Below are 27,770 nucleotides of genomic sequence, written 5' to 3'. Positions count from 1 at the left end.
CATGTCTAAGCTTGGAAAAAATTAGAAGCCGGACATTTGATACATCCTTTAATTTTGAACAAGTCTGGCGAACCTTTATTCAATATTTTCACACGATTTAATTATTTATTTATTTATTTATTTTTCTTTATTCTCTTTGGGGAAAATCCTTATCCATGAAGGTTCAGAGATGACTGGAAGGATGTTTCTTTCTTTTTTTAAAATTTTATCCTCAATTGGACTGCCCAGTCTTTCTTTTTCTTTTGTTTTTTTTTTTCCTTTCTCTTTTTTTTTGTTTCAGGTTAGTTAGTGTTTTTTTTTTCTTTTATCAATATAATTTCCAATCTTTTTTTATGATTGCTATGAGGAGTTGTAGTTATTTTTTTACCATTGTATATATAACAGCATAATATTTTACCTTTTTGATTTTGACATTATATACTTTCTGTTTTTATTATTGCTGTTTATATGTCTTTTATATTATCTGTTTGTTAAACTCCTCCTCTGATTTGTATATTCTGTATTTGGAAAATCAATAAAAAGATTGAAAAATGAAATGAAATTATTTAATTTTAAAGTCTAAGTATTGGAGAGTGAAGACTTTACGGAAGTACGGGAACCCGAAGGATCGAGTAAAGTTGGTGTTGTTTGGCAGTTTAATACAGGATCGACCTTATTGAGTCTTTGTTCAGAAACAGTGACCTGCATCTGAGATAACCCCTGCCTCTAAGAGTAGAAAGGGTTGTGCAGTGTTCATTTGCCAAGGAAAAGGTCAGTTCCTTTAAGCTGTTTTTATTTCCTTCATCATGAATCCTTCGGATAAGACATATTTCGGCTGGGATTAGCAGTAACATCATGTTGTCGAGGAATTTGTTACTTCAGGAAAGTCTCTCCTAATTGACTGTACAAATCATTTGGACTTTCGTATTTACCACTTTTAAGACTGTGTTCGCATTTACCACTTTAAGAACTGTTCCTGAGTTGCCGTATAGCAGTTAACTTCCAGTTAAGTTGGTCATTTGTTTACTTTTCATTTTTGTTGAGCAGAGTTTAATAAATGTTTATTTGTTTATAAAACCTGACTCAATTCTATATTCATTGTTGCCGGACACGTAACATAACAGCAAACATCCACGAAATCAGAGGAGTACCCCAAAGAATTAATGATAGTTAAACGTTAGATCCCTAAAGCCCTCCCTCATCTCCCCCTCCCACAAGCAAACAGCAGTAAGGCAGCAACCCCCCTCCCCCACCAGCAAAAAACCATTGGCGCCCCCCCCCACCAAGCACTCAAGCATGCAGCAAAGCACCAATAAAGACACAGACTTGCAGTACTCCAAAGACGACTTCTTCACCCAGTAATTTGTCATACCACAGGCTCTCTCTCTCCCTCCCTAATAAGGGAAAAAGTGGTGTCCCTGTTTCATAGCGAGAGGGGAGACATAATAAACAACTCGCTGATTTATGATGTTAAAAGTATGTTTTGTTGCGTTTTTCGAGCTCTGCGTCCAGAGAGTCGGCCCCAGAGCTCAGGTCTCTGGACGCACAGCTCATGGCAGCTAACCCACTGCTCCCAGTGTTCTGTGTTCTCCTACGACGCCTCAGTCAGGCGCACCAGCCTTGAATCAGCCTGTCTCTAGAGCCACAAAAATCCGGCACCCTGAAGGCGTGCTAGTCTTCCAGGTCGCGCCTTTGGGATATCAAAAAGCAGCCGGTCGTGAGGCCCTCATACCGGGTCCCATTCCTGCAAAGAACTGAAGTCAGAGTGTAACTCCAGGTCAGGGTCTTCAAAAGAACCTTGAAAAGGAAAAAAAAGAGAAATCGAAGATAGAAGTAGAGCTGTTTCCGAAGGTGCAAGCAAAGGAATTTCTGTTTAGCGCCATCTTGACTTTGCACTGCCCTCTGAGTTTTAAGTGGATAAATGGATGGATGGCAGAGGAATGGAGAGCTATGTTCCAAGTGCGGTCTATGCACTAGGCAGAATAACAATTTGGCATGGATTAGATAGGCAGAAAAGAAAAGTCTATCTGTGCTGTCATGCTCTGTGACCATCAGTTATGATCATTATGAATGTAGTACAAGGGCCAAGAGGAAGGATTTTTTTCCTTCTCATAACCTCACAGTATCAGTGTGTGAAACACTACTTCTATGATTTTAAAACAATTTAAGAATAGTAATTTAGTATGTTTTAAAATTACATCTGAAGCTAGAAAGTAATTGCAAGTAAATGACTATGAATCTTTTTTTTTCTTTGCAGGCCTTTGACAGAGGGTCTAGTCCAAAGGGAGTTATTAATTCTGCAGGCTACAAGGTATTGAAGTCAATGGATCAGTACTTGGAGCTGCTTAGCAACAGTATGCCAGGTAAAAAATGTTAAGGGCATTTCTTCTGTTGGTGATAAGAAAAGAGTGGAACAGGGAGCAAATTCAAATAAAGGTCAAGATAATAGAATGTAAGACATAGGAGCAGAATTAGGCCATTGGCCCATCAAGTCTGCTCTGCTATTTGATCATGGTTGATCCTGAAGAATTGCAGGATGTATATTGTATATATTTCTCTGACATCAGATTGAAACCTATTGATCCTTTTTTCTCCTCCTCAGCCCCAGTCCCCGATCTTCTCCCCGTAACTTTGATGGCATGTCCAATCAAGAACCTATCATGCTCTGTCATAAATACACCCAATGACCTGGCCTCCAAGCTGCCTGTGGTAATAATTCCACAAATTCACCACTCTCTGGCTCAAGAAATTTCTCTGCATCACTATTTTAAATGGACACCTCTCTATCCTGAAGTTGTGCCCTCATGGCCTATACTCCCCCACCATGGGGAAACATCCTTTGCATATAGAACATAAAAATCTACAGCATATTACAGGCCCTTCAGCCCACAATGTTGTGCCAACCATACAACCTACTCTAGAAACTGCCTAAAATTACCCTACCGCATAGCCCTCTATTTTTCTAAGCTCTATATTACCTATCTAAGAGTCTCTTAAATGACGCTTTTGTATCCGCCTCCACCACTATCGCCAGCAGTGAGAGATGACATCCCCTCTGTACCTACTACCAAGCGCCAAAAACTATGCCCCCTTGTGTTAGCGATTTCAGCCCTCAAAAAAAGCCTCTGACTATCCACATGATCAATACCTCTCATCATCTTATACACCTCTATCAAATCACCTCTCATCCTCTGTTGCTCCAAGGAGAAAAGGCCAAGTTCACTAAACCTATTCTCATGAGGCACACTCTCCAATCCAGGCAACATACAAACGTACTTGTAAATCTCATCTGCACTCTTTCTATAGTATTCACATCCTTCCTGTAGTGAGGTGACCAGCACTAAACACAGTCTTCCAAGTGGGATCTGGTCCAAGGTCTTATATAGCTGTAACATTACCTCACGGCTCTTGAACTCAATCCCACGGTTGATAAATGCCAACACACCATACGTATTCTTAACAACATTGTTAACCTGCACAGCAGCTTTTAATGTCCTATGGACACTGACCCCAATATCTACACATACAAAAGCTGGATGAACTCAGCAGGTCAGGCACCATCCGTTGAAATGAGCAGTCAACGTTTCGGGCCGAGACCCTTCGTCAGGACTGAAGAAGGAGAGGGCAGGGGCCCTATAAAGAAGGTGGGGGGAGGGTGGAAGGTGCCAGGTGAAAAATCAATCAGAGGAAAGATTAAGGGGTGGGGGGAGGGGAAGCAGGGAGGGGATAGGCAGGAGAGGTGAAGAAGGAATGTAAGGGGAAAGCACTATGGGTAGTAGAAGACGACAGAATCATGAGAGAGGTGATAGGCAGCTAGAAGAGGAGGCAGAGTGAAAGTGGGATGGTGGAAGGGAGAGGGAGGGAATTACCTGAAGTTGGAGAATTCGATGTTCATATCAAGGGACTGGAGACTACCCAGACAGTATATGAGGTGCTGCTTCCTGCACTTATGCTGAGCTCGTCAATTTCATCGACTTTGCCTCTAACTTTCACCCAGCCCTCAAGTTCACTTGTTCCATCTCGGACACTTCTCTCTCCTTTCTCGATCTCTTGGTCTCCATCTCTGGAGACAGACTGTCCACTGACACCTTCTATAAACCCACTGACTCCCATAACTACTTTGATTATACCTCTTCCCACCCTGCCAAATGTAAAAATGCTATTCCCTATTCCCAGTTCCTCCGTCTCCGCCACATCTGCTCCCAGAATGAGGCTTTCCGTTCCAGGACATCTCAAATGTCCTCTTTCTTTAAGAATCGTGGTTTCCCTTCTGCCGTCATCTATGATGCCCTCACCCACATCTCCTCCATTTCCCACACTTCGGTCCTCACCCCATCCTCCCATTGCCACAACAGGGACCATGTTCCCCTTGTCCTCACCTACCACCCCACCAGCCTCCGGATCCAGCATATTATCCTCCACAACGTCCGTCACCTTCAACAGGACCCCACCACTAAGCACATCTTTCCCTCTCTGCTTTTCGCAGGGATTGCTCCCTCCGCGACTGCCTGGTCCACACGTTACTCCCCACAGATCTCCCACCTGGTACTTATCCCTGCAAGCGTAAGTGCTACACCTGTCCCTGCACCTCCTCTCTTACCACCATTCAGGGCCCCAAACAGTCCTTCCAGGTGAGGCAACACTTCATTTGTGAGTCTGTTGGGGTAATCTATTGCATCCGGTGCTCCTGGTGTGGCCTCCTGTACATCGGCAAGACCTGACGCAAATTGGGCTTCGTCAAGCACCTCCGCTCCGTCCGCCACAACAGACAGGATCTCCCAGTTGCCACCCACTTCAACTCTGCTTCACATTCCCATTCGGATATGTCCATACATGGCCTCCTCTACTGCCATAATGAGGCCAAACTCAGGTTGGAAGAGCAACACCTCATATACCATTTGAGTAGTCTCCAGCCCCTTGGTATGAACATCGAATTCTCCAACTTCCAGTAATTCCCTCCCTCTCCCTTCCACCATCCCACTTTCACTCTGCCTCCTCTTCTAGCTGCCTATCACCTCTCTCATGATTCTGTCATCTTCTGCTACTCATAGTGCTTTCCCCTTACATTCCTTCTTCACCTCTCCTGCTTATCCCCTCCCTGCTTCCCCCACCCACCCCTTAATCTTTCCTCTGATTGGTTTTTCACCTGGCACCTTCCACCCTCCACCACCTTCTTTATAGATAGATAGATAGATACTTTATTCATCCCCATGGGGAAATTCAACTTTTTTTCCAATGTCCCATACACTTGTTGTAGCAAAACTAATTACATACAATACTTAACTCAGTAAAAAATATGATATGCATCTAAATCACTATCTCAAAAAGCATTAATAATAGCTTTTAAAAAGTTCTTAAGTCCTGGCGGTTGAATTGTAAAGCCTAATGGCATTGGGGAGTATTGACCTCTTCATCCTGTCTGAGGAGCATTGCATCGATAGTAACCTGTCACTGAAACTGCTTCTCTATCTCTGGATGGTGCTATGTAGAGGATGTTCAGAGTTTTCCATAATTGACCGTAGCCTACTCAGCGCCCTTCGCTCAGCTACCGATGTTAAACTCTCCAGTACTTTGCCCACGACAGAGCCCGCCTTCCTTACCAGCTTATTAAGACGTGAGGCGTCCCTCTTCTTAATGCTTCCTCCCCAACACGCCACCACGAAGAAGAGGGCGCTCTCCACAACTGACCTATAGAACATCTTCAGCATCTCACTACAGACACTGAATGACGCCAACCTTCTAAGGAAGTACAGTCGACTCTATGCCTTCCTGCACAAGGCATCTGTGTTGGCAGTCCAGTCTAGCTTCTCGTCTAACTGTACTCCCAGATACTTGTAGGTCTTAACCTGCTCCACACATTCTCCATTAATGATCACTGGCTCCATATGAGGCCTAGATCTCCTAAAGTCCACCACCATCTCCTTGGTCTTGGTGATATTGAGACGCAGGTAGTTTGATTTGCACCATATCACAAAGTCCTGTATCAGTTTCCTATACTCCTCCTCCTGTCCATTCCTGACACACCCCACTATGGCCGTGTCATCAGCGAACTTCTGCACATGGCACGACTCCAAGTTATATTGGAAGTCCGATGTGTACAGGGTGAACAGGACCGGAGAGAGCACGGCCCCTGCCCCCTCCCTCTTCAGTCCTGACGAAGGGTCTCGGCCCGAAACGTTGACTGCTCATTTCAATGGATGGTGCCCGACTTGCTGAGTTCATCCAGCTTTTGTACGTGTTGATTTGACCACAGCATCTGCAGTGTACTTTGTGTTGACCCCAATATCTACTTTGTCTAGGTCTTTCAACATTACAAAGGTTTCACTGAGATCCCTTCTCATCCTTCTAAATTCCAGCGAGTACAGACCCAGAGCTATCAAACATTCCTCGTATGATAACTCTTTAATTCCCTGAATCATCCTTGTGAAACTCCTGAAACCCTGTCCAATGCCAGCATGTCTTTTCTTAGATGAGTCCAAAACTGTTTACCGTACTCAAGGTGAGGCCTCACCAGTGCCTTATAAGCCTCAGCATGACATCCCTACTCTTGTATTTTAGACCTCTTGAAATGAATGTTAACATTGCATTTGCCTTCCTTACCACAAACTCTACCTGCATGTTAACCTTTGATGTGTTCTGCACAATGACTCCCAAGTCTCTTTGCATCTCTGCAATCGATATATCGATGATTTAGATTATGGATTAAATGGTTTTTTGGCTAAGTTTGCGGATGACACCAAAATAGATGGAGGAGCAGGAGGTGTGGAAGAAACGGAAAGGTTGCAGAGAGACTTGGTCAGTTTAGGAGAGTGGGCAAAGAAATGGCAGATGAGATACAATGTTGAGAAATGTACGGTTGTACATTTTAGAAGAAATAATCGGGCAGATTATTATTTAGATGGGAAAAAAATTCAAAACTCGGAAGTGCAAAGGAACTTGAGGGCTCTCGTGCAGGATACCCTAAAGGTTAGCCACCAGGTTGGATCAGCAGCAAGGAAAGTGAATGCTATGTTGGCATTCATTTCAAGAGGAATAGTGTAAGGAGGTGTTGATGAGGCTCTACGGGGCACTGATGAGATCTCATTTGGAATACTGTGTGCAGTTTTGGGCCCCTGTCTTATAAGGGATGTACTGATGTTGAAGAGAGTTCAGAGAAGATTTACGAGGATGATTCCTGGAATGCAGGGGCTAACATATGAGGAGCATTTGTCGCTCTTGAACTGTATTCATTAGAGTATAGAAGAATGAGTGGGGATCTCATAGAAACATTACGAATGTTGAAAGGGTTGGGCAGAGTGGACGTGGAAAGACTGTTTCCCTTGGTGGGTGAGTCCAGGACAAGGGGCCACAGTCTTAGAATTAGAGGGTACCCATTTAAAACAGAGATGAGGAGAAATTTTTTTAGCCAGAGGGTCGTGGATTTATGGAATTCATTGCCACATACTGCTGTGGAGGCCCGATCATTGAGGGTGTTTAAGGAGGTTGATAGGTATCTAATTAGTCAGGGTATCACGGGATATGAGGAAAAAGCTGGAAATTGGAACTAGATGGGAGAATAGTTTAGCTCATGGTGGAGTGGCGGAGCAGACTCAATGGGCTGAATGGCCTACTTCTGCTCCTTTGTCTTGTGTCCTCTGTCTTGCCACTAATTTTTGCTTTTTTGTATGACCTCTCTTTTGTTTTTACATTAACTTTGTCCACTATTTTGCCATTTGAGTATTTCTTCATTTTTAGAATTCATCTATCTTGCACCTTCCTCATTTTTCCCAGAAACTCAAGCCAGCATCTCATTCCAACTTACTTTAGCCAACTCCTCTCTCTTACCACTGTAATTTTCTTTACTCCACTGAAATACTGCTATGTCAGACTTTACTTTTTCCCTATCAAATTTCAAGTTGAACTGAATCATATTGTGATTACTGCCTTCTAAGGGTTCTTTTACTTGAAACTCCCTAATCACCTCTAATTGACACCCCATCCAATATGCTGATCCCCTAGTTGGCTCAGCTGACAAACTGCTCTAAAAAGCTATCTTGTGAGCATTCAACAAACTTCTTCTCTTGAGATCCACCTCCAACTTGATCTCCCCAATCAACCTGCATGTTGAAATTTCCCATGACTATCATAACATTGCCTTTTTGACATGCCTTTTCTATTTCTTGTTGTAATCTGCAGTCCATATCCCAGCTACTATTAGGAGGCCTGTGTATATCTGCCATCAAGGTCCTTTTACCCTTCTAGTTTCTTAGCTCAACCCACAAGGATTCAACTTCTTCCGATCTTATGTCACATTTTTCTACTGATTTGCACAAAGAAATCAACAGCACATTATAGGCCCTTTGGCCCACAAAGGTGTGTCGACCATGTATCCTTCTCTAGAAACTGCCTAGAATTTCCCTACTGCATAGCTCTCTATATTTCTAAGCTCCATGTACCTATCCAAAAGTCTCTTAAAAGACCCTATTGTATCCACCTCTACCACTGTCACTGGCAGTGCATTCAATGCACCCACCATTCTCTGTGTAAAAGAACTTAACCTCTGACATCCCCTTTTTCCTACTTCCAAGCACCTTAAAACTATGCCCCTTGTGTTATCCATTTCAGCCCTGGGGGAAAAAACCTCTGGCTATTTGATGTCATTCTTTACCAACAGAGCTACACTATCTCCCTCTGTCTACTTTCCTATCCCTCCCATGCAAATTGTAACCTTGGACATTTAGCTCCCAACTACAATTATCCTCCAGCCATGATTCAGTGATTGCCACAACCTCAACCTGACAATCTGTAATAGTGCAACAAGATCATCCACCTTAGTTCTTAGTTCCATGCATTGAGCCAGAAGGGGCCAGGATTAAGGAAAACCCCAAGGCATTCTACAGTGTGTGAAGAGCAAAAGGATAAGACGTGGAAGAATAGGACCTATCAAGTGTGACAGTGGGAAAGTGTCTATGGAACCAGAGGAAATAGCAGAGGTACTTAATGAGTACTTTGCTTCAGAATTCACTATGGAAAAGGATCTTGGTGATAGTAGTGATGACTTACAGCAGACTGAAAAGCTTGAGCATGTAGACATTAAGAAAGAGGATATGCTGGAGCTTTTGGAAAGCATCAAGTTGGGTAAGTCTCCGGGACCGGATGAGATGTACCCCAGGCTACTGTAGGAGGCAAGGGAGGAGATTGCTGAGCCTCTGGCAATGATCTTTGCATCATCAATGGGGACGGGAGAGGGACGGGAGAGGTTCCGGAGGATTGGAGGGTTGCGGATGTTGCTCCTTTATTCAAGAAAGGGAGTAGAGATAACCCAGGAAATTATAGACCAGTGAGTCTTACCTCAGTGGTTGGTAAGTTGATGGAGAGGTCCAGAGTGGCAGGATTTATGAACATTTGGAGAAGTATAATGTGATTAGGAATAGTCAGCATGACTTTCTCAAGGGCAGGTCATGCCTTACAATCCTGATTGAATTCTTTGAGGATGTAGCAAAACACATTGATGAAGGTAGAGCAGTGCATGTAGTGTTTATGGATTTCAGTAAGGCATTTAATAAGGTTCCCATGCAAGGCTCACTCAGAAAGTAAGGAGGCATGGGATTCAAAGAAATCTTGCTTTGTGGATCCAGGATTAGATTGCCCACAGAAGGCAAAGAGTGGTTCATATTCTGCATGAAGGATATGCAGTGGTGTTCTACAGGGATCTTTTCTGGGACCCCTGCTTTTTGCAATTTTTATAAGTAACCTGGATTAGGAAGTAGAAGGGTTGTTGATGACACAAAAGTTGGGGATGTTGTGGATAGTCTGGAGGGTTGTCAGAGGTTACAGTGGGACATCGATAGGATGCAGAAATTTGCTGAGAAGTGGCTGATGGAGTTCAGCCCAGGTAAGTGTGAAGTGATTCATTTCGGTAGGTTAAATTTGAAGACAGACATAATATTAATGGTAAGGCTCTTGGCAGTGTGGTGGATTAGCAATATCTTGAGGTCTGTGTCTATAAAACTCTCAAAGCTGATGCGCAGGTTGATAGTGTTGTTAAGAAGGCGTATGGTGTGATGGCCTTCATCAACCATGGGACTAAGTTCAAGAATGGTGAGGTAATGTTACAGCTATATAAGACCATGGTCAGACCCCACTAGGAGTACTGTGTTCAGTTCTGGTCACCTCACTACAGGAAAGATGTGGATATTATAGAGAGAGTGCAGAGGAGATTTACGAGGATGTTGCCTAGATTGGTGAACATGCCTTATAAGTATAGGTTAAGTGAACTTGGCCTTTTTTATCTTGGAATGAGGGAGAATGAGAGGTGATCTAATAGAGGTGTACAAGATGATGAGAGGCATTGATCATGTGGAGACTTTTTCCCAGGGCTGAAATGGCTAACTCAAGGGGGTATAATTTTAAGATGCTGGGAAGTAGGTACAAGGGGGATGTCAGAGTTAAGTTTTTCACACAGAGTGGTGAGTGCATGGAATGCACTGCCAGCGACGGTGATAAAGGTGGATACAATAGGATCTTTTAAAAGACTTCTAGATACATACATGGAACTTGGAAAAATAGAGGGCAATGCAGTAGGGAAATTCTAAGCTGTTTCTAGAGTAGGTTATATGGTCAGCATAATTTTGTGGGCTGAAGGGGCTCTAATGTTCTATGTATAGCAAGTAATTAGAAATATTGTCCTCTGCTGTTAGAGAAGGCAGTAAATATTTGTGCAATCATATATAACATTGACAAGAGTGTACCTGGAGAACAGTTTTGCTCTCTTTTCTGAAGAAGGCATATCCTTAGAGACATAGAAAAGTACAGCACAGAAGCAGCCCTATCAGCCCACCTAGTCCATACCTACTCATTAAAACTGCCTAGTCCCATCAACCTACACCCGGACCATAGCTATCCAAACCCCTACTATCCATATACCTATCCAAATTTCTCTTAAACGTTGAAACACTGGTGGCAGGGGGGTGTGCTTAGCCTACTGCTCAACTCTCTCTATACCCATGACTGTGTGACTAGACATAGCTCAAATACCATATATAAATTTGCTGCTGATACAACCATTGTTGGTAGAGTCTCAGATGGTGTTGAGAGGGCGTACAGGAGCAAAAAATGCCAAATAGTGGAGTGGTGGTGCAGCAACAACCTTGGACTCAACATCAATAAGACGAAAGAGCTGATTGTGGACTTCAGGAAGGGTAAGATGAAGGAACAAAGGTTGGTGGTGTTATAGATAGTGTAGAGGATTGTCGAAGATTGCAGAGAGACATTGACAGGATACAGAAGTGGGCTGAGAAGTGGCAGATGGAGTTTAACCCAGAGAAGTGTGAGGTGGTACACTTTAGAAGGACAAACTCCAAGGCAGAGTACAAAGTAAATAGCAGGATACTTGGTAGTGTGGAGAAGCAGAAGGATCTGGGGGTACATGTCCACAGATCCCTGAAAATTGCCTCACATCGATAGGATGTTAAGAAGTTAAGGGTAGTTAAGAAAGCATATGGGGTGTTAGCTTTCATAAGTCAAGGGATAGAATTTAAGAGACACGATGTAATGATGCAGCTATATAAAACTCTAGTTAGGCCACAATTGGAGTACTGTGTCCAGTTCTGGTTGCCTCAGTATAGGAAGGATGTGGAAGCATTGGAAAGGGTACAGAGGAGATTTACCAGGATGCTGCCTGGTTTAGAGAGTATGGATTGTGATCAGAGATTAAGGGAGCTAGGGCTTTACTCTTTGGAGAGAAGGAAGATGAGAGGAGACATGATAGAGGTGTACAAGATATTAAGAGGAATAGACAGAGTGGACAGCCAATGCCTCTTCCCCAGGGCACCACTGCTCAGTACAAGAGGACATGGCTTTAAGGTAAGAGGAGGGAAGTTCAAGGGGGATATTAGAGGAAGGTTTTTCACTCAGAGAGTGGTTGCTGTGTGGAATGCACTGCCTGAGTCAGTGGTGGAGGCAGATACACTAGTGAAATTTAAGAGAGTACTAGACAGGTATATGGAGGAATTTAAGGTGGGGGGTTATATGGGAGGCAGGGTTTGAGGGTCGGCACAACATTGTGGGCCGAAGGGCCTGTAATGTGCTGTACTGTTCTGTGTTCTAACACATACCAGTCCTCGTAGAGGGACCAGAAGTGGAGAGAGTGAGCAGTTTCAAGTTGCTGGATGTCAAGAACTTTGAGGACCTAACCTGGTTCCAACATATCGATGTAGTTGTAAAGAAGTCAAGACAGCGGCTATACTTCATTTGGAGTTTAAAAAGATTTGGCATGTCAACAAGTACACTCAAAAACTTCTATAGTTGTACTGTGGAAAGCATTCTGACTGGCTGCATCTTTGTCTGGTATGGAGGGAGCTACTGCACAGAACCAAAAGAAGCTGCAAAGGGTTGTAAATTTAGTCAGCTTCATCTTGGGTACTCGCCTATGAAGTATCCAGGACGTCTGCAAGGAACGGTGTTTCAGAAAGGCAGCGTCCATTATTAAGGACCTCCAGCACCCAGGGCATGCCCTTTTCTCACTGTTACCATCTGTTAGGAGGTACAGAAGCCTGAAGGCACACACTCAGCAATTCAGAAATGGCTTCTTCCCTTCTGCCATCTGATTCCTAAATGGACATTACCTCATGAACACTACCTCATTTTTTAAATATATATTATTTGTTTTTAACATGATTTTTATCTATTTAATATATGTATACTGTAATTGATTTACTTTTACTTATTTTTTCCTCTTCTATATTACGAACTGCTGCTGCTAAGTTAACAAATTTCACAACACATGCCGGTGATAATAAACCTGATTCTGATTCTGAAATAGATTATGCATGTACCGGGTGCACTAGCAACTCTTTCCACACTCTCAGAACCTTCTGAGTGAAAATGTTTCCCCTCATGTCCCCTTAAATTTTTTGTCTTTCCCCTTTAACCCATGACCTCTAGTTGTAGTCCCAATCAACTTCATTGAGAAATTACCCCTCATAGTATACCTCTTTCAAACCTCCTCTTGATCTTCTACGTTCCAAGGAATAAAGTCCTAACCTACTTGATCCTTCCTTATAACCCATGTCCTCCAATCCCAGCAACATCGTTGTACTTGTGCATACTTACTGTACTGAGCAGATTTGACCAATGCAAAGTATGGGGTTTAGAGGAAGGCAATCTGATCTTTGTTTGCTTAAGATGATAGAGCTGTTGCCTACCATCTGAGAATCTAGGGGCCATGCTTTCAGAGAAAGGTGTCGCCCATTTTAGATGGAAGTGAGTTTGAACTAATTTAAGAGTTGGAGTATTTTAAGATTTTCCTACTGTAAATGTAGCATTAAACAGGTTTTGTTTGGGGGGGGGGAAGTTGGAACATTTAGAATTATAGAGAACAGTCAAAAAAAAAAGTGGTGTTCAAGCCAAGCAGTTTGATCTAATTGAATGGTGAAAAGAGCCATGACTTCTCAAAATTTGTTTTTCTTATGGAAGTGTTCATAGCAAAGTGAGAGAGTTGCAATTAAGGTTCTATTTTTTTTCTTTTCTGTCCTAGAAATCAAAGGAAAAGCAAGCAGTTCTCCATTTCTGAGATGGCCAACAGAATACTGCACCATTTTGTGGCATCCATATGGACATCACTACTACTTTTGTGTTGTATCAGAGAAAGAGCAGCAGAAGTGGCATGCTGTTTTTCAGGACTGCGTACGCCATCAAAATAACGGTAATGTACAAGGCGTTAGCTTCAATAATTGAGCCCAGTGTATATCTGCACTTTACAATAGAATTTGCTGGCTTATTATTTCTATTCCAACCTCCAGTCTTAATCCAGAGGCTTTGTTTTCTACATTTCAACGACTCATTCCTTATCAACATAGAACATAGAAATCTACAGCACATTACAGACCCTTCGGCCCACAATGTTGTGCCGACCATATAACCTACTGTAGAAATTCCCTACCACATAGGCCTCTAGTTTTCTAAGCTAGATGTAACCTATCTAAGAGTCTCTTAAAAGACCCTATTGTATCTGCTTCAACGACTTCCATTGGCAGGGCATTTGACACACGCGGCACTTTTTGTGTTTAAAAAAAAAACCTCTGACATCCCCCTTGTGTCTATTTCCAAGCAGTTTAAAACTATGCTCTCTCGTGTTATTCATTGAATAACTTTGGGGACTGAAGCATCACTGACAATTATGCTGTTAGGTTTCTCCTTATAGAAACTAATGGCTTGCAAACCCTGCCAAGCTGACATACATTTGATCATCTCTGTAACTTCACATGGGATTGTCTTTTCACTGTCAACAATGGCCTTCCATATTATCATACCTGGTCTCGTAGGATTCTAGATGTTGTAGCTATACAAAAATTGATTAGGTCACGCTTAGAATATAGTACATAGTTCTGCCATCACACTATAGAAAGGATACTGTAGCGTAATGGTAGAAAGTGAACAACAGAGATTCACTGGGCTGTTGCCTGAATTGAATGCTTTAGTTACAAGAAGAGGTTTGAAAAACTGTGATTGTTCTCCACAATGCAGGAGGCTGAGGATACTGCTTTGGAAAGGTATTCAGTCCCCACAACTGTTTTCACATTTTACTGTGTCATTTTCTAATTTTAAAATATATTGTAGGATTCTTTGAGCTAATCAAACATCAGAGGTGCAGAGGGACTTAGGAGTCCTCATGCAAAACTCCCAGAAGGTTAATTTAAAGGTTGAGTCTGCAGCAAAGAAGGCAAGTGCAATATTGGTATTTATTTAAAAGGGAATAGAATATAAAAGCAAGGACATATTGCTGAGCCACATCAACATCAAGGCTACTCCGGAAGTTGGGAGTACGAGGGAAGAGACACCGACAAGCAGTTAAAGACCTCTCCAGAGCTGCTGAACAGGGTAGTCAATGGCTCTGGATGAAGAGAAGAGATTCCATCTGGGCCCCCATGTGAGTGAATGGTATCTAGGAGGTGAGCCTGGGACACTGATTCACTGCTGAACCCTCTGGAGGTGCTGTGGGCCTGTCAGCGAAACACTGAGGAAAGAGGGCGCCCACTTGATAACCCAGAAGATGCCACCACTCACTTGGCCACCCCGCAGAGTCTAGGCAGCATGTCTCAGGAGTGCAAATAAGAGATATTAACATCTAGTCCTACATAACATACCTAGTCAGGCTGCATTTGGAGTATTGTCAGCAAAAGGATTTGCTGTCACTGGAGAGAGTCCAGAGGAGGTTCACGAGGATGATTTCAGGAAGGAAAGGTTAACATATAAAACATATAAATCTGCACATTCCAGGCCCTTTGGCCCACAATATTATGCCGAACATGTAACCTACTCTAGAAACTGCCTAGAATTCCCCTCTATTTTTCTAAGCTCCATGTACCTATCTAAGACTCTCTTAAAAGACCCTTTTATATCCCCCTGTACCACCATCACTGACAGTGCATTCCATGCATTCACCACACTGTGTGAAAAGCATTCTCCTTGTACCTACTTCGAAGCACTTTTAAATTATGACACTTCATGTTAGCCATTTCAGCCCTGGAAAAAAGCCACTGGCTAGCCACACAATCAATGCCTGCCATCTTATACACCTCTATCAGATCACCTTTCATTCTCCCTTGCTCCAAGAAGAAAAGACCAAGTTCACTCAAGTTCTTCTCATAAGGTATGCTCCCCATTACAGGCAACATCATTGTAGATCTCCTCTGCGCTCTCTCTATAGTATCCACATCTTTCCTGTAGTAAGGTGACCAGAACGGAACAGTACTCCAAGTGGGGTCTAACTAAGGTCTTATATAGCTGTAACATTACCTCACGGCTCTTGAATTCTGTCCCAAGTTGATGAAGGCCAACACACCATACGCCTTCTTAACAGCACTCTCATCCTGCGCAGCAGCTTTGAGTGTCCTATGGACATGGACCCCAAGATCCTCCACACTGTCAAGAGGCTTACCATTAATATTATATTCTGCCTTCAAATTTGATCTACTGAAATGAACCACTTCACACTTATCTGGGTGGAACTCCACCTGTCACTTCTCAGCACAGTTCTGCATCCTTTCAAACTCCCGCTGTAACCTCTGACAACCCTCCAGACTATCCACAACACCCCGAACTTTTGTAACATCAACAAACTTACTGATCTGCCCTTCTACTTCCTCATCCAGGTCTTTTATAAAAATCAATAAGAGGAGGGTTCCCAGAATAGATCCCCACAGTACACCACTGGTCACCATCCTCCATGCAGAATACAAATGACCTTCTGCCTTCTGTGAGCAAGCCAATTCTGGATCCACAAAGCAAGATCTCCTTGGATCCCATGCCTCCTTACTTTTTGAATGAGCCTTGCATGGGAACCTTATCAAGTAACTTACTGAAATCCACTACATTATGTTCGCTGCTTTACCTTCATCAATGTGTTTTGTTACATCCTCGAAGAATTCAATCAGGCTCATAAGGCATGGCCTGCCCTTGACAAAGCCATGCTGACTATCCCTAATCAGATTATGTCTCTCTAAATGTTCATAAATCCTGCCTCTCAGGATTTTTTCCAACAAATTGCCCAGCACTGAAGTAAGACCCACTGATCTGTAATTTCCTGTGCTACCACTACTCCCTTTCTTGAACAAGGGAACAACATATGCAACCTTTCAATCTTCTGGTACTTCTCCCATCCCTATTGATGATGCAAAGATCATCACCAGAGGCTCAGCAATCTCCTCCCTTGCTTGCCACAGTAGCCTGGGGTATATCTCATACGTTCCAGGTGACTTATCTAACTTAATAACTTACGAAAGCTCCAGCACATCCTCTTTTTTTAATGTCTATACACTCAAGTGTTTCAGTCCACTATAAGTCATCCCCACAATTGCCAAGGTTCATCTCACTGGTGAATACTGAAGCGAAGTATTCATTAAGTACCTCCACTGCCTCCTCTGACTCCATGCATATGTTTCCACTGTCACTTCTGATTGGTCCTATTTTCACATGGCTTATCCTCTTGCTCTTCACATACTTGTAGAATGCCTTGGGGTTTTCCTTAATCCTGCTCGCCAAGGACTTCTCATTAACGGAAGTTAACGGCATTAACGGAAGTTAGAGAAGTCGATGTTCATGCCATCATCTAACTTCCATTAATGCCCCTCCTCCCCTTCTTACCCCATCCCTGACATATTTAGTTGTTTGCCTGTTCTCCATCTCCCTCTGGTGCTTTCCACCCCCCCCCCTTATTTTCTTTCTCCCGAGGCCTCCCGTCCCATGTTCCTTTCCCTTCTCCAGCTCGGTATCACTTTCACCAATCACCTTTCCAGCTCTTAGCTTCATCCCACCCCCTCCGGTCTTCTATCATTTCACATTTCCCCTTCCCCCCACTACTTTCAAATCTTTTACTATCTTTCCTTTTGATTAGTCCTGATGAAGGGTTTCGGCCCGAAACATCGACAGTGCTTCTCCTATAGATGCTGCCTGGCCTGCTGTGTTCCACCAGCATTTTGTGTGTGTTGTTGTTTGAATTTGCACCATCTGCAGATTTCCTCGTGTGAGCTTCATAATTCCCCTTACTCCAATTAAACGCTTTCCTAACTTGTCTGTTCCTGTCCCTCTCCAGCGCTATGGTAAAGGAGATAGAGTTGTGATCACTACCTCCAAAATGCTCTCCCACTGAGAGATCTGACACTGATCAGGTTCATTTTCCAATACCAGATCAAGTACAGCCTCTTCTCTAGTTGGCTAATCTACATTGTGTCAGGAAACCTTACTGAACACTCCTAACAAACTCCACCCCTTCTAAACCCCTTGCTCTAAGGAGATGCCAATCAATATTAGGAAAGTTAAAATCACCCATAACAACAACCCCATTATTATTGCACTATTCCAGAATCCTACCGGCTCCTCAATGTCTCTGTTACTATTGGGGGGGGGGGGGTCAATAAAAAAACACCCAGTAGAGTTATTGCCCCTTTCCTGTTTCTGATTTCTACCCCCAGTGACTCAATAGGCAATCCTCCATGACTTACTCCTTTGCTGCAACCGTGATACTATCCCTGATTAGCAGTGCCACTCCCCCACCTCTTTTGCCTCCCCCCTTGTCCTTTTTGAAACATCTAAAGCCTGGCACATTCAGCAGCCATTCCTGCCCTGAGTCATCCAAATCTCTGTAATAGCCACATCATAGTTCCACATCATAGTTCATCCACTTTGCTCATGATACTCCTTGCATTAAAATAGACACATCTCAAACCATCTGGCTTAGTGCTTTTTTGCTTTATTATCTGCGTGTCCTTCCTCATAAATTCCCTACAAGCTGTCACTACTTGTGTGCCAACCGCCCTATCCTTTGCCTCTTCACTTCAGTTCCCACCCTCCTGCAAATCAGGTTTAAATCCTCCCCAATTTAGCTAACCTCCGTCCCAGTATATTGGTTCCTCTCCAGTTCAGGTGCAATCTGTCCCACTTGTACAAGTCACCCCTTACCCAGAAAAGGTTCCAATGATCCAAGAACTTGTAACTCTGCCTTCTGCACCATCTCCTTAGCCACTCATTTATCTGTGCTATCTTCCTGTTCTGACCTTCCCTAGCTTGTGAAATTAAGAGTAATCCAGTGATTACCACCTTGGAGGTCCTGCTCTTCAGCCTCGTTCCTGACTCCCTGAACTTACTGTGCAGGACCATTCTCCCTCTCCTATCTAAGTAATTTGTACCAACATGTACCATGACCTCCAGCTGCTCATCCTTCCCTTCAAGAATAATCTGAAACCGCTCAGAGACTTCCTGAACCCTACTATCCTGGTGTCTCTTTTGCTGCCACAGAATCTCTTTCTTTTCTTTTACAATCTTTTTAGTAAATTTCAAATTAATAAACATAACAATATTGATAATGGTACAAAGAGATCGGGATTACATTTATAATGGTTAACATATAAAAACACATATTTCAAGTAACAAATGGAGTTTAACCTCCCAATCTCTTAGTAATTAACCATGAAAAAGATATTTATAAAGAGAAAAAAAAACCTTAAACTAAGAAAACTAAACTTTAAAAAAAAGATTGGGCTGCCATATTTCATCGTTTAAAATCAAAATTATAATTTGTCGTTGACTCCGCTCCTCTATACAAGAACAAAAAAAATTACTAAGAAAAAGGATTCAGAAAGGGTCAACTTACATCATATGAAATTATTGAATAAGTGGCCTCCAAGTTTCTTCAAACTTAACCGAAGGGTCTATAGTACCACTCCTAATTTTTTTCTAATTTAGACATGCTATTGTTTGGGAAAACCATTAAAATGTGGTAGGGGGATTGGAATCTTTCTATTTAAATAAAATGGATCTTCTGACTCTTAATGTCACAAAAGCAATTAAACGACAAGCTGATGAGGATAAATGACTGGAGTCTATCACTGGTAGTCCAAAGATCACAGTAATAGGATGAGGTTGTAAATCAACACGTAGAACTACTGAAATAATATCAAAAATACCTTTCCAATATTTTCCTACAAGAGATCAAGACCAGAACATATGTGTCAAGGAAGCTACTTCAGAATTACATCTATCACAAACAGTATTTATATGATGGTAAAAACAAGCTAACTTATCCTTGGACATATGAGCCCTATGAACCACCTTAAATTGTATCAAAGCGCATCTGGCACACGTTGAAGCAGTATTAACTAGTTTAAGAATTTTCTCCCATTTCTCTGTAGATAAAGATATTTGAAATTCTCTTTCCCACTCATTCTTAATTTTATCAGATGTACCTAGATGTATTTTCATAATCGGATCATAAATAATTGCTATTAAACTCTTCTGATAGGGGTTTAAACCTAAAAAAATTTCCATAACTTCGATTTGATGTGATATCGGAAAGGTAGGTAAAGTAGCATTCAGAAAGTTTCTAATCTGTAAATATCTGAAAAAGTGTGATCTAGGCAAATTATATTTATTAGACAACTGTTCAAAAGACATAAAGCAATCATCCATGAATAAATCATGAAAGCATGTTATTCCTTTTGTTTTCCATAAAACAAAAGCTTGATCAATTCTAGATGGTTGGAAAAAAAGTTAGTTATAATAGGACTTGACAAGATAAATTTATTCAATCCAAAAAATTTACAAAATTGAAACCATATTCGTATTGTATGTTTAACTATTGGGTTTATCATTTGTTTATTCAATTTAGTAGCTGTGAAGGGAAGCGCATCTCCTAAAATAGAAGCTAATGAAAACCCCTGTACAGACACCTGCATGAGGTTCATCCATCGTGGGGATTGAGTTTCATCTAGCTGTTGTGTCCAAAACGTTAAATATCGAATATTAATTGCCCAATAATAAAATCTAAGGTTCGGCGAAGCCAAACCACCTTCCTTTTTTTTGATTTCTGTAAATATTTCTTACTTAACCTGGGATTTCTATACTGCCATATATATGAAGAAATTTTAGAATCAATAATATCAAAAAAAGATTTGGAAATAAAAATTGATACCGTCTGAAATAGATACAGAAATTTAGGTAAAATAAACATCTTAATCGCATTAATTCTACCTATCAAAGATAAGGACATTGGGGACCATTTAGTAAACAGTTGTTTAACATGATCAATTAAAGGTAAAAAAAATTAACTTTAAGTAGATCCTTATAGTTCTTAGTAATTTTAACCCCCAAGTAAGTAAAATAATCAATAACCAATCTAAATGGTGATTGTCTATAAATTGGAATTTGCATATTTAATGGGAAAAGCACACTCTTATCAAGATTGAATATATAACCAGAAAAGCTACTAAACTGAGCAAGTAGTGTTATTACTGCAGGAATGGATTTCTCTGGGTTAGAAATATATAATAACAGGTCATCTGCATTTAGTGAGATTTTTGCGTCCCATGCCCCCGCATATTGCCGAATACATCAGGTGAATCACGAATAGCAATTGCCAAGGGCTCCAAGGCAATATCAAATAGTAAAGGGCTTAAAGGACAGCTCTGTCTGGTACCTCGAAAAAGCCTTAAAAAGGGGATCTCTGATTATTGGTAAATACAGCGGCCAAGGGTGAATGATATAACAATTGAATCCAAGATATAAATTTTGAAATAAAATTAAATTTCTCAAGTATATTAGATAAGTATTCCCATTCAAGTCTATCAAACGCCTTCTCGGCGTCAAGCAAAATAACACATTCTGAAGTATTAGATGAAATAGTGTATACAATGTTCATTAACCTCCTAATGTTAAAATGTGAGTAACGATTTTTAATAAATCTTGTCTGACCCTCAGAAATAATTTGAGGTAATACCTTCTCTAATCTAATTGCTAATATTTTGGAAAAGATTTTAGAATCCACATTCAACAAAGATATAGGCCTGTATGATGCACATTCATCTTTATCTTTATCTTTTTTAGGAATTAAAAAGACCTTTTTTTTTTAGGTCTTTATCTTTTTTAGGAATTAAAGAAATAGATGCTTCATAAAAGGATTGTGGTAATTTAGCTACTAATAAAGCATCTTTAAAAATTCTGCATAACCAGGGAGAGAGTAAATCTGAAAAAAGTATTAAAAAATTCAGCTGTATATCCATCTGGGCCAGGTGCTTTACCAGAATTTATCGAAAAAAATTGGCGCCTTTATTTCCTCTTCAGTAATTGGTGCATCTAATGCTAAATGTTCATCAACTAGTAATTTCAGAATATTTAATTTCCTTAAAAATTCATGCATTATAGTAGGATCATCAGGAAGTTCTGATTGATATAAATTAGTATAAAATTCTTGAAAAGATTTATTAATTTAATCACATTAACCGTCAAAGTACCCTCCCATCTGTGAGCTTTATTCATCTGTTGCTTCGCCAAAGCAGCTTTCAATTGGTTAGCCAACAATTTATTTGATTTATCACCATGCATATAAAATTGACTCCTAGATTTAAGTCATTGGTTTTCATTCGGAGATGTTAATAACAAGCTATGTTGCATCTAAAGTTCAACTCTCTTTATAAAGCTCCAAATTGGGAGCAATAGAATATTTTTTTATCAATTTCTTTAATCTTATCAACCAATATGCGTATCTCACCATTAATTCATTTTTTCAATCCAGCAGAATATGAAATAATTTGTCCACGGATAAATGCTTTAAAAGTATCCCATAATATCCCACTGGAAATTTCTTCCATTGAATTAAATGAAAAGAAAAATGCAATCTGTTCTTTAATGAAATTAGCAAAATTTGAATCTTGAAGCAAAATAGAATTGAACCGCCATTGTCTAGTACTAAAAGTCACATCATTAAATTTAATTGATAATTTCAAAGGGGCATGATCGGAAATGGTGATTGCATCATACTTACAGGTAGTAACAGATGAAACTAAATGGGAATCAATAAAGAAATAATCGATTCTAGAGTAATTGTGATAAACATGAGAAAAGAAAGAGAACTCTTTTTAATTAAGATGTAAAAACCTCCAAATTTCTAAAATTCCCGAGTCAACTAAAAAAGGAATTAATAAAGGTAGCAGATTTGTTTGAAAGTATCTGATTGGACGCAGACCTATCCAACATAGGACTCAAACAGCGATTAAAATCTCTGCCCATTATTAGCCTATATTCATTTAAATTAGGAAGAGATATAAATAGCTGCTTAAAGAATTCAGGATAGTCTGTATTTGGTGCATAAACATTAACTAAAACTACTTTTTGTTTATAGAGTAAACCAGTAATTAATAGAAACCTACCATAAGGATCTGAGATTGTATCATAATAAACGAATGAGATCGAATGGTCTATAAAAATGGAAACACCTTTCACTTTGGTCGAGTTTGAGTGAAGCTGTTTCCTTTCCAAAACCTAAAAAAATGCTGATTATCCTCCTTCCTCACATGAGTCTCCTGCGCAAAAATAATCAGAGCATTCAATCTATGAAAAACTTTGAAAATCTTCATCCGTTTAATTGGATGATTCAAACCATTTGTGTTCCATGAAACAAAGTTAATATTATCCATTTTCCTTAAATAAGCCATAAGGTATGTAAAGGGTTAACCAAGTTGCATAGGAAGCTCATAAACCAGGAAGAGGAAAAAAGTTTAAAGAAGAACTGGAAGTTACAATAATACAGACATTTTTGTAGTTTCAAGGCAGCCCAAAAGAAAAATACTGAACTAAAAAAAGACCCCTCCCCCTCACCCAAAGCCATGAAACCTGACCAATAGGCAGCCAGGAGCCTATCTAAGAACCGCCAAACCCCATCTTTCTTCATGGCAAGTCTCCAGATTTTAAAGAGAAAAAACATCACCCATAGCCAAAACAATACGAAAGAATGCCAGACACAAGCTAAGTAAAAAAAGCAACCTTTGTAGACCATTTTAGAAAACAAGGTCTAAGAATTAAATCAGAGTACAATCTTCATATTAAATAATCACTAAGTTAAAGTCTTAATAGTTTTCTAAAATTAATAATTAAAAATAAAAAAGTATAGTAATAAATGAAAGGGAAGAGAACTTTAATATATAGCAGACATAAGCCAAAACAAAGTATTTCAAACTTCAGCCCAAGGGCCCGACTCCACGAACTTAAAATGTCCAATTCTATAAGCTGATTATTAACTAATAAACCTGGTGTATACAAACATAAAGGACGGAAGATTAATTAAACATCCGAGCTCAAGCAGTGTTCTTTGAGAAATTATTTTGCGTCGCCCACTGATTTAAACCATTTAAATGATTTATCGGGTAGGGCCACTCTTAAGTGGGCGGGGTGGAGCAAAGCTGGTCGGAATTTCCTTTGATAAAATTCCGATATCACCTCTTTAAAACGCAATCTTTCTTGCATTACCTCAGGACAATAATCTTCAACCAAACGAAACTCAAGAATTTGATATTTAATAATTCCTTTACGATGAGCAAATCGAATTAAGTGCTCCTTCGTACTCACATAGTGAAATCGGAGAATTACATGCCGTTGTTTTAACTCTTTCGGTGGTTTAAATTTTAACGCTCTATGCGCACGGTCTAATCCGGAGGAGAGGTAAAAACTTCCATTAAGAATTTAGAGAAAAAAATTCAGTAAGGTCCCCGCTCTCGACATCTTTCTTGAGATCTATTATTCACAAATTCTGTCTGCGACTGCGACTCTCCAAATCGATCATCTTAGATTTATACTGCTTCAATGTACGAGTAGTTGAATTTAATTTCTTTTCAAAAGAATTCATTCTGGAGTCTCTCTGTTCCCTGGTTTCAATAAGCTCAAAGATTTGCCATTGATGTTTTTTGTTCTCTTTTTCAAGTGCTTTCAGTTTATCTTTATTCTCCTTCAACATTACTTCCAATACCACAAATCTTTTATCAAGTTTTGCATCTAATTTCTCATCCAATAATTTAGAAATAGCTTGTAAAGTAAGTTGAGGCTGTGTTAGTTGATCTTTTTTCCCGTTTCCATTACTGGTTTCCTTGCCTTCAGCTAATGCCTTTCTTGCTCTGGAAGTCATTCCCGTCGATTAAACTTCAGAATTGGAGCATAAAAAGATGTTAAAGACACTTTGAGATATATATAATAAAAGGGTTATTAGAAAACTGAAAAATGGCTGGAGCAGAGCCAAAAATGTGACCTACGATAGGTCAACCCCCTCAGCAGTATCCAAAGGATATACCTGTTGCTGAGGGAAATAGCCACGGGGACACTGCACTGATTTCTTTCTCCACTTACCTCTCTTGGTGTCAACCCTTCTACACTCTGGGTTTAATCACCTGTTCAAAAGTCGTATCTTATCAATTGCTCTGACTCCCGGATGATCTTTAGTTCACCCAACTCCAGCCCCAGCTCTTTAATGCAATCTTTCATGAGTCGGAGTTGGCTGCACTTCCACAGGTGTAGTCATTAGGGAAACCATCAGGTTTCATGAATTCCCACATCCTACAGGTAGAATCTTCCACTGCCATATCTGCCATCCAGCCTGCACTTTACAATGGGCAACCAAGAACAAATCAGCAATAACGAAAGGAAAAACTAACCTGTTTCTTTGGCCTCAACCTCTTCTCGCCGAAGCCTCTTGAGTCAAAGCCTGACATTCCTGCTCTCACCGCTGGCCTATTCCCAACAATATCCACCCCGCCCCCCCCCCCCCCCTGTCTTTTCTGTGGTTCTATTTAATTCGCAGTGCTCTGGCTCCTCCAGTGATTGGGCCTCTGGAGCGTTGAATTGCCTGTGAAGTTCTCCTCTTATACAAGCTTCACTGACCTGCGAGTAACCTCATCAAAGTGCTCTGTTCCCACCACTGATTAGGCCTCCGGAATGTCCGAGTGCCCACGAGGCTAAGAGGAGCGTTTGGCAGCTTTGGGCCCATACTTACTGGAATTAAGAAAAATGCAGGGCAATCTCATTGAAACCTACCAAATATTGAAAGGACTAGATAGGGTAGATGTGAAGAGGATGTTTACTATAGTGGGGATATCCAGAACTAGAGGGTACAGCCTCAAAATTGAGGGGCAACCTTTTAGATCAGAAATAAGGAGGAGGGATGTTGTTAGCCAGAGAGTAGTAAATTTGTGGAATGCTCTGCCACAGACTGTGGTGGAGGCCAAGATTCTGGGTATATTTAAGGCGGAAATTGATAGTTTCCTGATCGGTCAGTGCATTAAAGAATATGGCAAGAAAGCAGATGTATGGGGTTGAGTGGGATCCGGGATCAGCCATGATGAAATGGTGGAGCAGACTTGATGGGCTGAATGGCCTAATGCTGCTCCTATGTCTTATAATTTACAAAACATACATCATGTCGTATCAAAAGAAAAATTCCAAACTTGTCAACAATTTACTAAAAATTAAGAACCAAAATCGTGTGACTGTAAAAATATTCATTGTAATTGCTACTCTATCTTAGTTGTAATTCTGTATATTACCTTACCAACTCACCCAGTTGTTGATGTAGAAAATTGGAGAATCGCCTGCTTTCAATGAATTCATTAAGAATAAATACCCCTTCTCACTGTAAGGTCCAACGGTATGGTAGATTTTCAACAGACCAAACCAAAATGAAAACAAGTCTGGGAAATGATAATAGAGAAGCACAAATCTGGGGACCATCTCAAAAGCATTGAACATACCTCAGAGCTCATTGCAGTCCGTTGTGAAATCACAGCCATTCTGCCTTGGTCAGGCCACCCCTCTAAACCTGGTCACTGGGGAAGAATGGAACTTCTTAGAAAGGCTACTATGATGCCAACAGTCACTGAGTGAGTTGCAGAAGTCAGTAGATGCAACTGGAAATGAAGTTCATGGTTCCACAACCTCTAAGGCCTTGCACAAAAAGAGTATTTATGGAAGAGTTGCAAGGAAGAAGCCTTGGCTAAAAGAAATAAAAAGTAATGTCCTTGCCCTTAAAATCTTTGCAAAGTGTCACTTAGAAAATACTGTAAAGAAGGTTTTTCAAGATGGCGCAGTGAAAGGTCTGCTTTGCTGAGCTCAGCACTGCAACACTGATAATTTCGCATATAAACCTATCCGTTTCAACTTTTTTTAAAAATGCCCAAGTGTTGGATTTAATAACATGAACATTGATGAGTATTTTTTTTGAGCTGCTTCAACACCACGCCATCGAAAAGTACTAAAAAGGTGGCCAAGCTGGACTGCACAGTGCGCTCGCCCGGGGCTGAGGATCTAGCTGCTGCTAGCTATGCTAACACATTGGACCCTGCTTTTCGTCAAGTAATTCGGTAAGTTACGGAGAACATATCCAAAATGATGACAAGAAGCTGGGTCCACTCTCTCTAACACTCCAGAACCACACACTAGAGCTTAAAAATCTTGATAAAAGAACGACCGAGGCTGAGGGCCAAGTCTCCGCGGTAGAGTCTGTAACTGATCAAGCCCAAAGCAGCATCCAGGCACTCAAAAAGCAAGTTCAAAGCCTGTCTGACCATATCGATGATCTTGAGAACAGAGGTAGGAGAAAGAATATATGGATCATCAGTCTACCTGAAGGTACAGAAAGCAGCCAGCCAGCGAAGTTTTTTGAGGGCTGGCTGCCTAATTTCCTTGATTTGGAAACCAAGGCTGGACACATTAAAGTGGAAAGAGCTCATTGTACGCTGGCTCCAAAACCGGGCCCAGGCCAACGCCCTGGACCTGTCCTCGTGGAGTTCCATAATTTCAGTGATAAGCAAAGAGTGATGGAGGCTTCAAGATGCCACGGGACTGCTGCCCAGTCTTTAATATATGAGGGATCCAGGCTTATGTATTTTCAAGATTTTTTTGGCAGCTGTTATTCGGAAGTGCAAGGAATTCGACCAGGTAAAGAAACGGCTGACAGAATCCAGAATCCAGTACTTTATGCTATGCCTAGCGGTGCTGAAAATCACCTACAATGGGACCACCATGATATTTGTTTCTCCTGACAAAGCTAAAACTTTTGTGGACACGTTGAGCTAAAGAATGTATACAGTATATTGTGTAGCCCTGGTTATGGATGATAACATGCTCGATGGTTGCTTTATTTTACCTTTTCATTACTCAACGGCAAGATTTCTCATAGGTTGGGTAACGTGTTTGTTTTGATTAATACGGTTTCATTATTTGTTTAAATTAGCGGTGCTGCTCCAGCTTGAAGGAGCTCAAATATGATGGTAACAAATCGGTGGATTGATAAATTATGCCGTTTTCATTTTTGACTATGTTAAATGCCATATTGGCAGTGGGGCAGAATATGGGGTGCTAGAAGGTTCAGATATCTCCTTTAAGTGTAGGGTAAGTCCTCTTGTTCAGCACTTTTGGCTCTTTGTTTTTTTGTGGTTTTTTTATTTACTTATTGCTGCTCAGCTGATCTTAAGTCAGGTTTCTTCTCCTCCGGAGTCAAA

The 27,770-nt window shown here is 40.9% G+C and overlaps 1 protein-coding gene across 1 annotated transcript in view; it reads left to right on the top strand.

Moving 5' to 3' along the window:
• The window catches only part of LOC140731124 (protein Niban 2-like), a 235,456-nt gene that overhangs the window by 136,568 nt on the left and 71,118 nt on the right, over positions 1-27,770 (top strand). The window contains exons 4-5 of the mRNA XM_073052442.1: positions 2,237-2,342; positions 13,496-13,663. Of these exons, the coding sequence (XP_072908543.1) occupies positions 2,237-2,342; positions 13,496-13,663 (274 nt within the window). The remainder of the gene's footprint in view (positions 1-2,236; positions 2,343-13,495; positions 13,664-27,770) is intronic.

The sequence above is a fragment of the Hemitrygon akajei genome, chromosome 7 (genome assembly GCF_048418815.1).
Source record: "Hemitrygon akajei chromosome 7, sHemAka1.3, whole genome shotgun sequence".
Classification (NCBI taxonomy): domain Eukaryota; kingdom Metazoa; phylum Chordata; class Chondrichthyes; order Myliobatiformes; family Dasyatidae; genus Hemitrygon; species Hemitrygon akajei.
The sequence above is the reverse complement of the archived record's forward strand: the minus strand, read 5'-3'. Positions and strand labels throughout refer to the sequence as shown.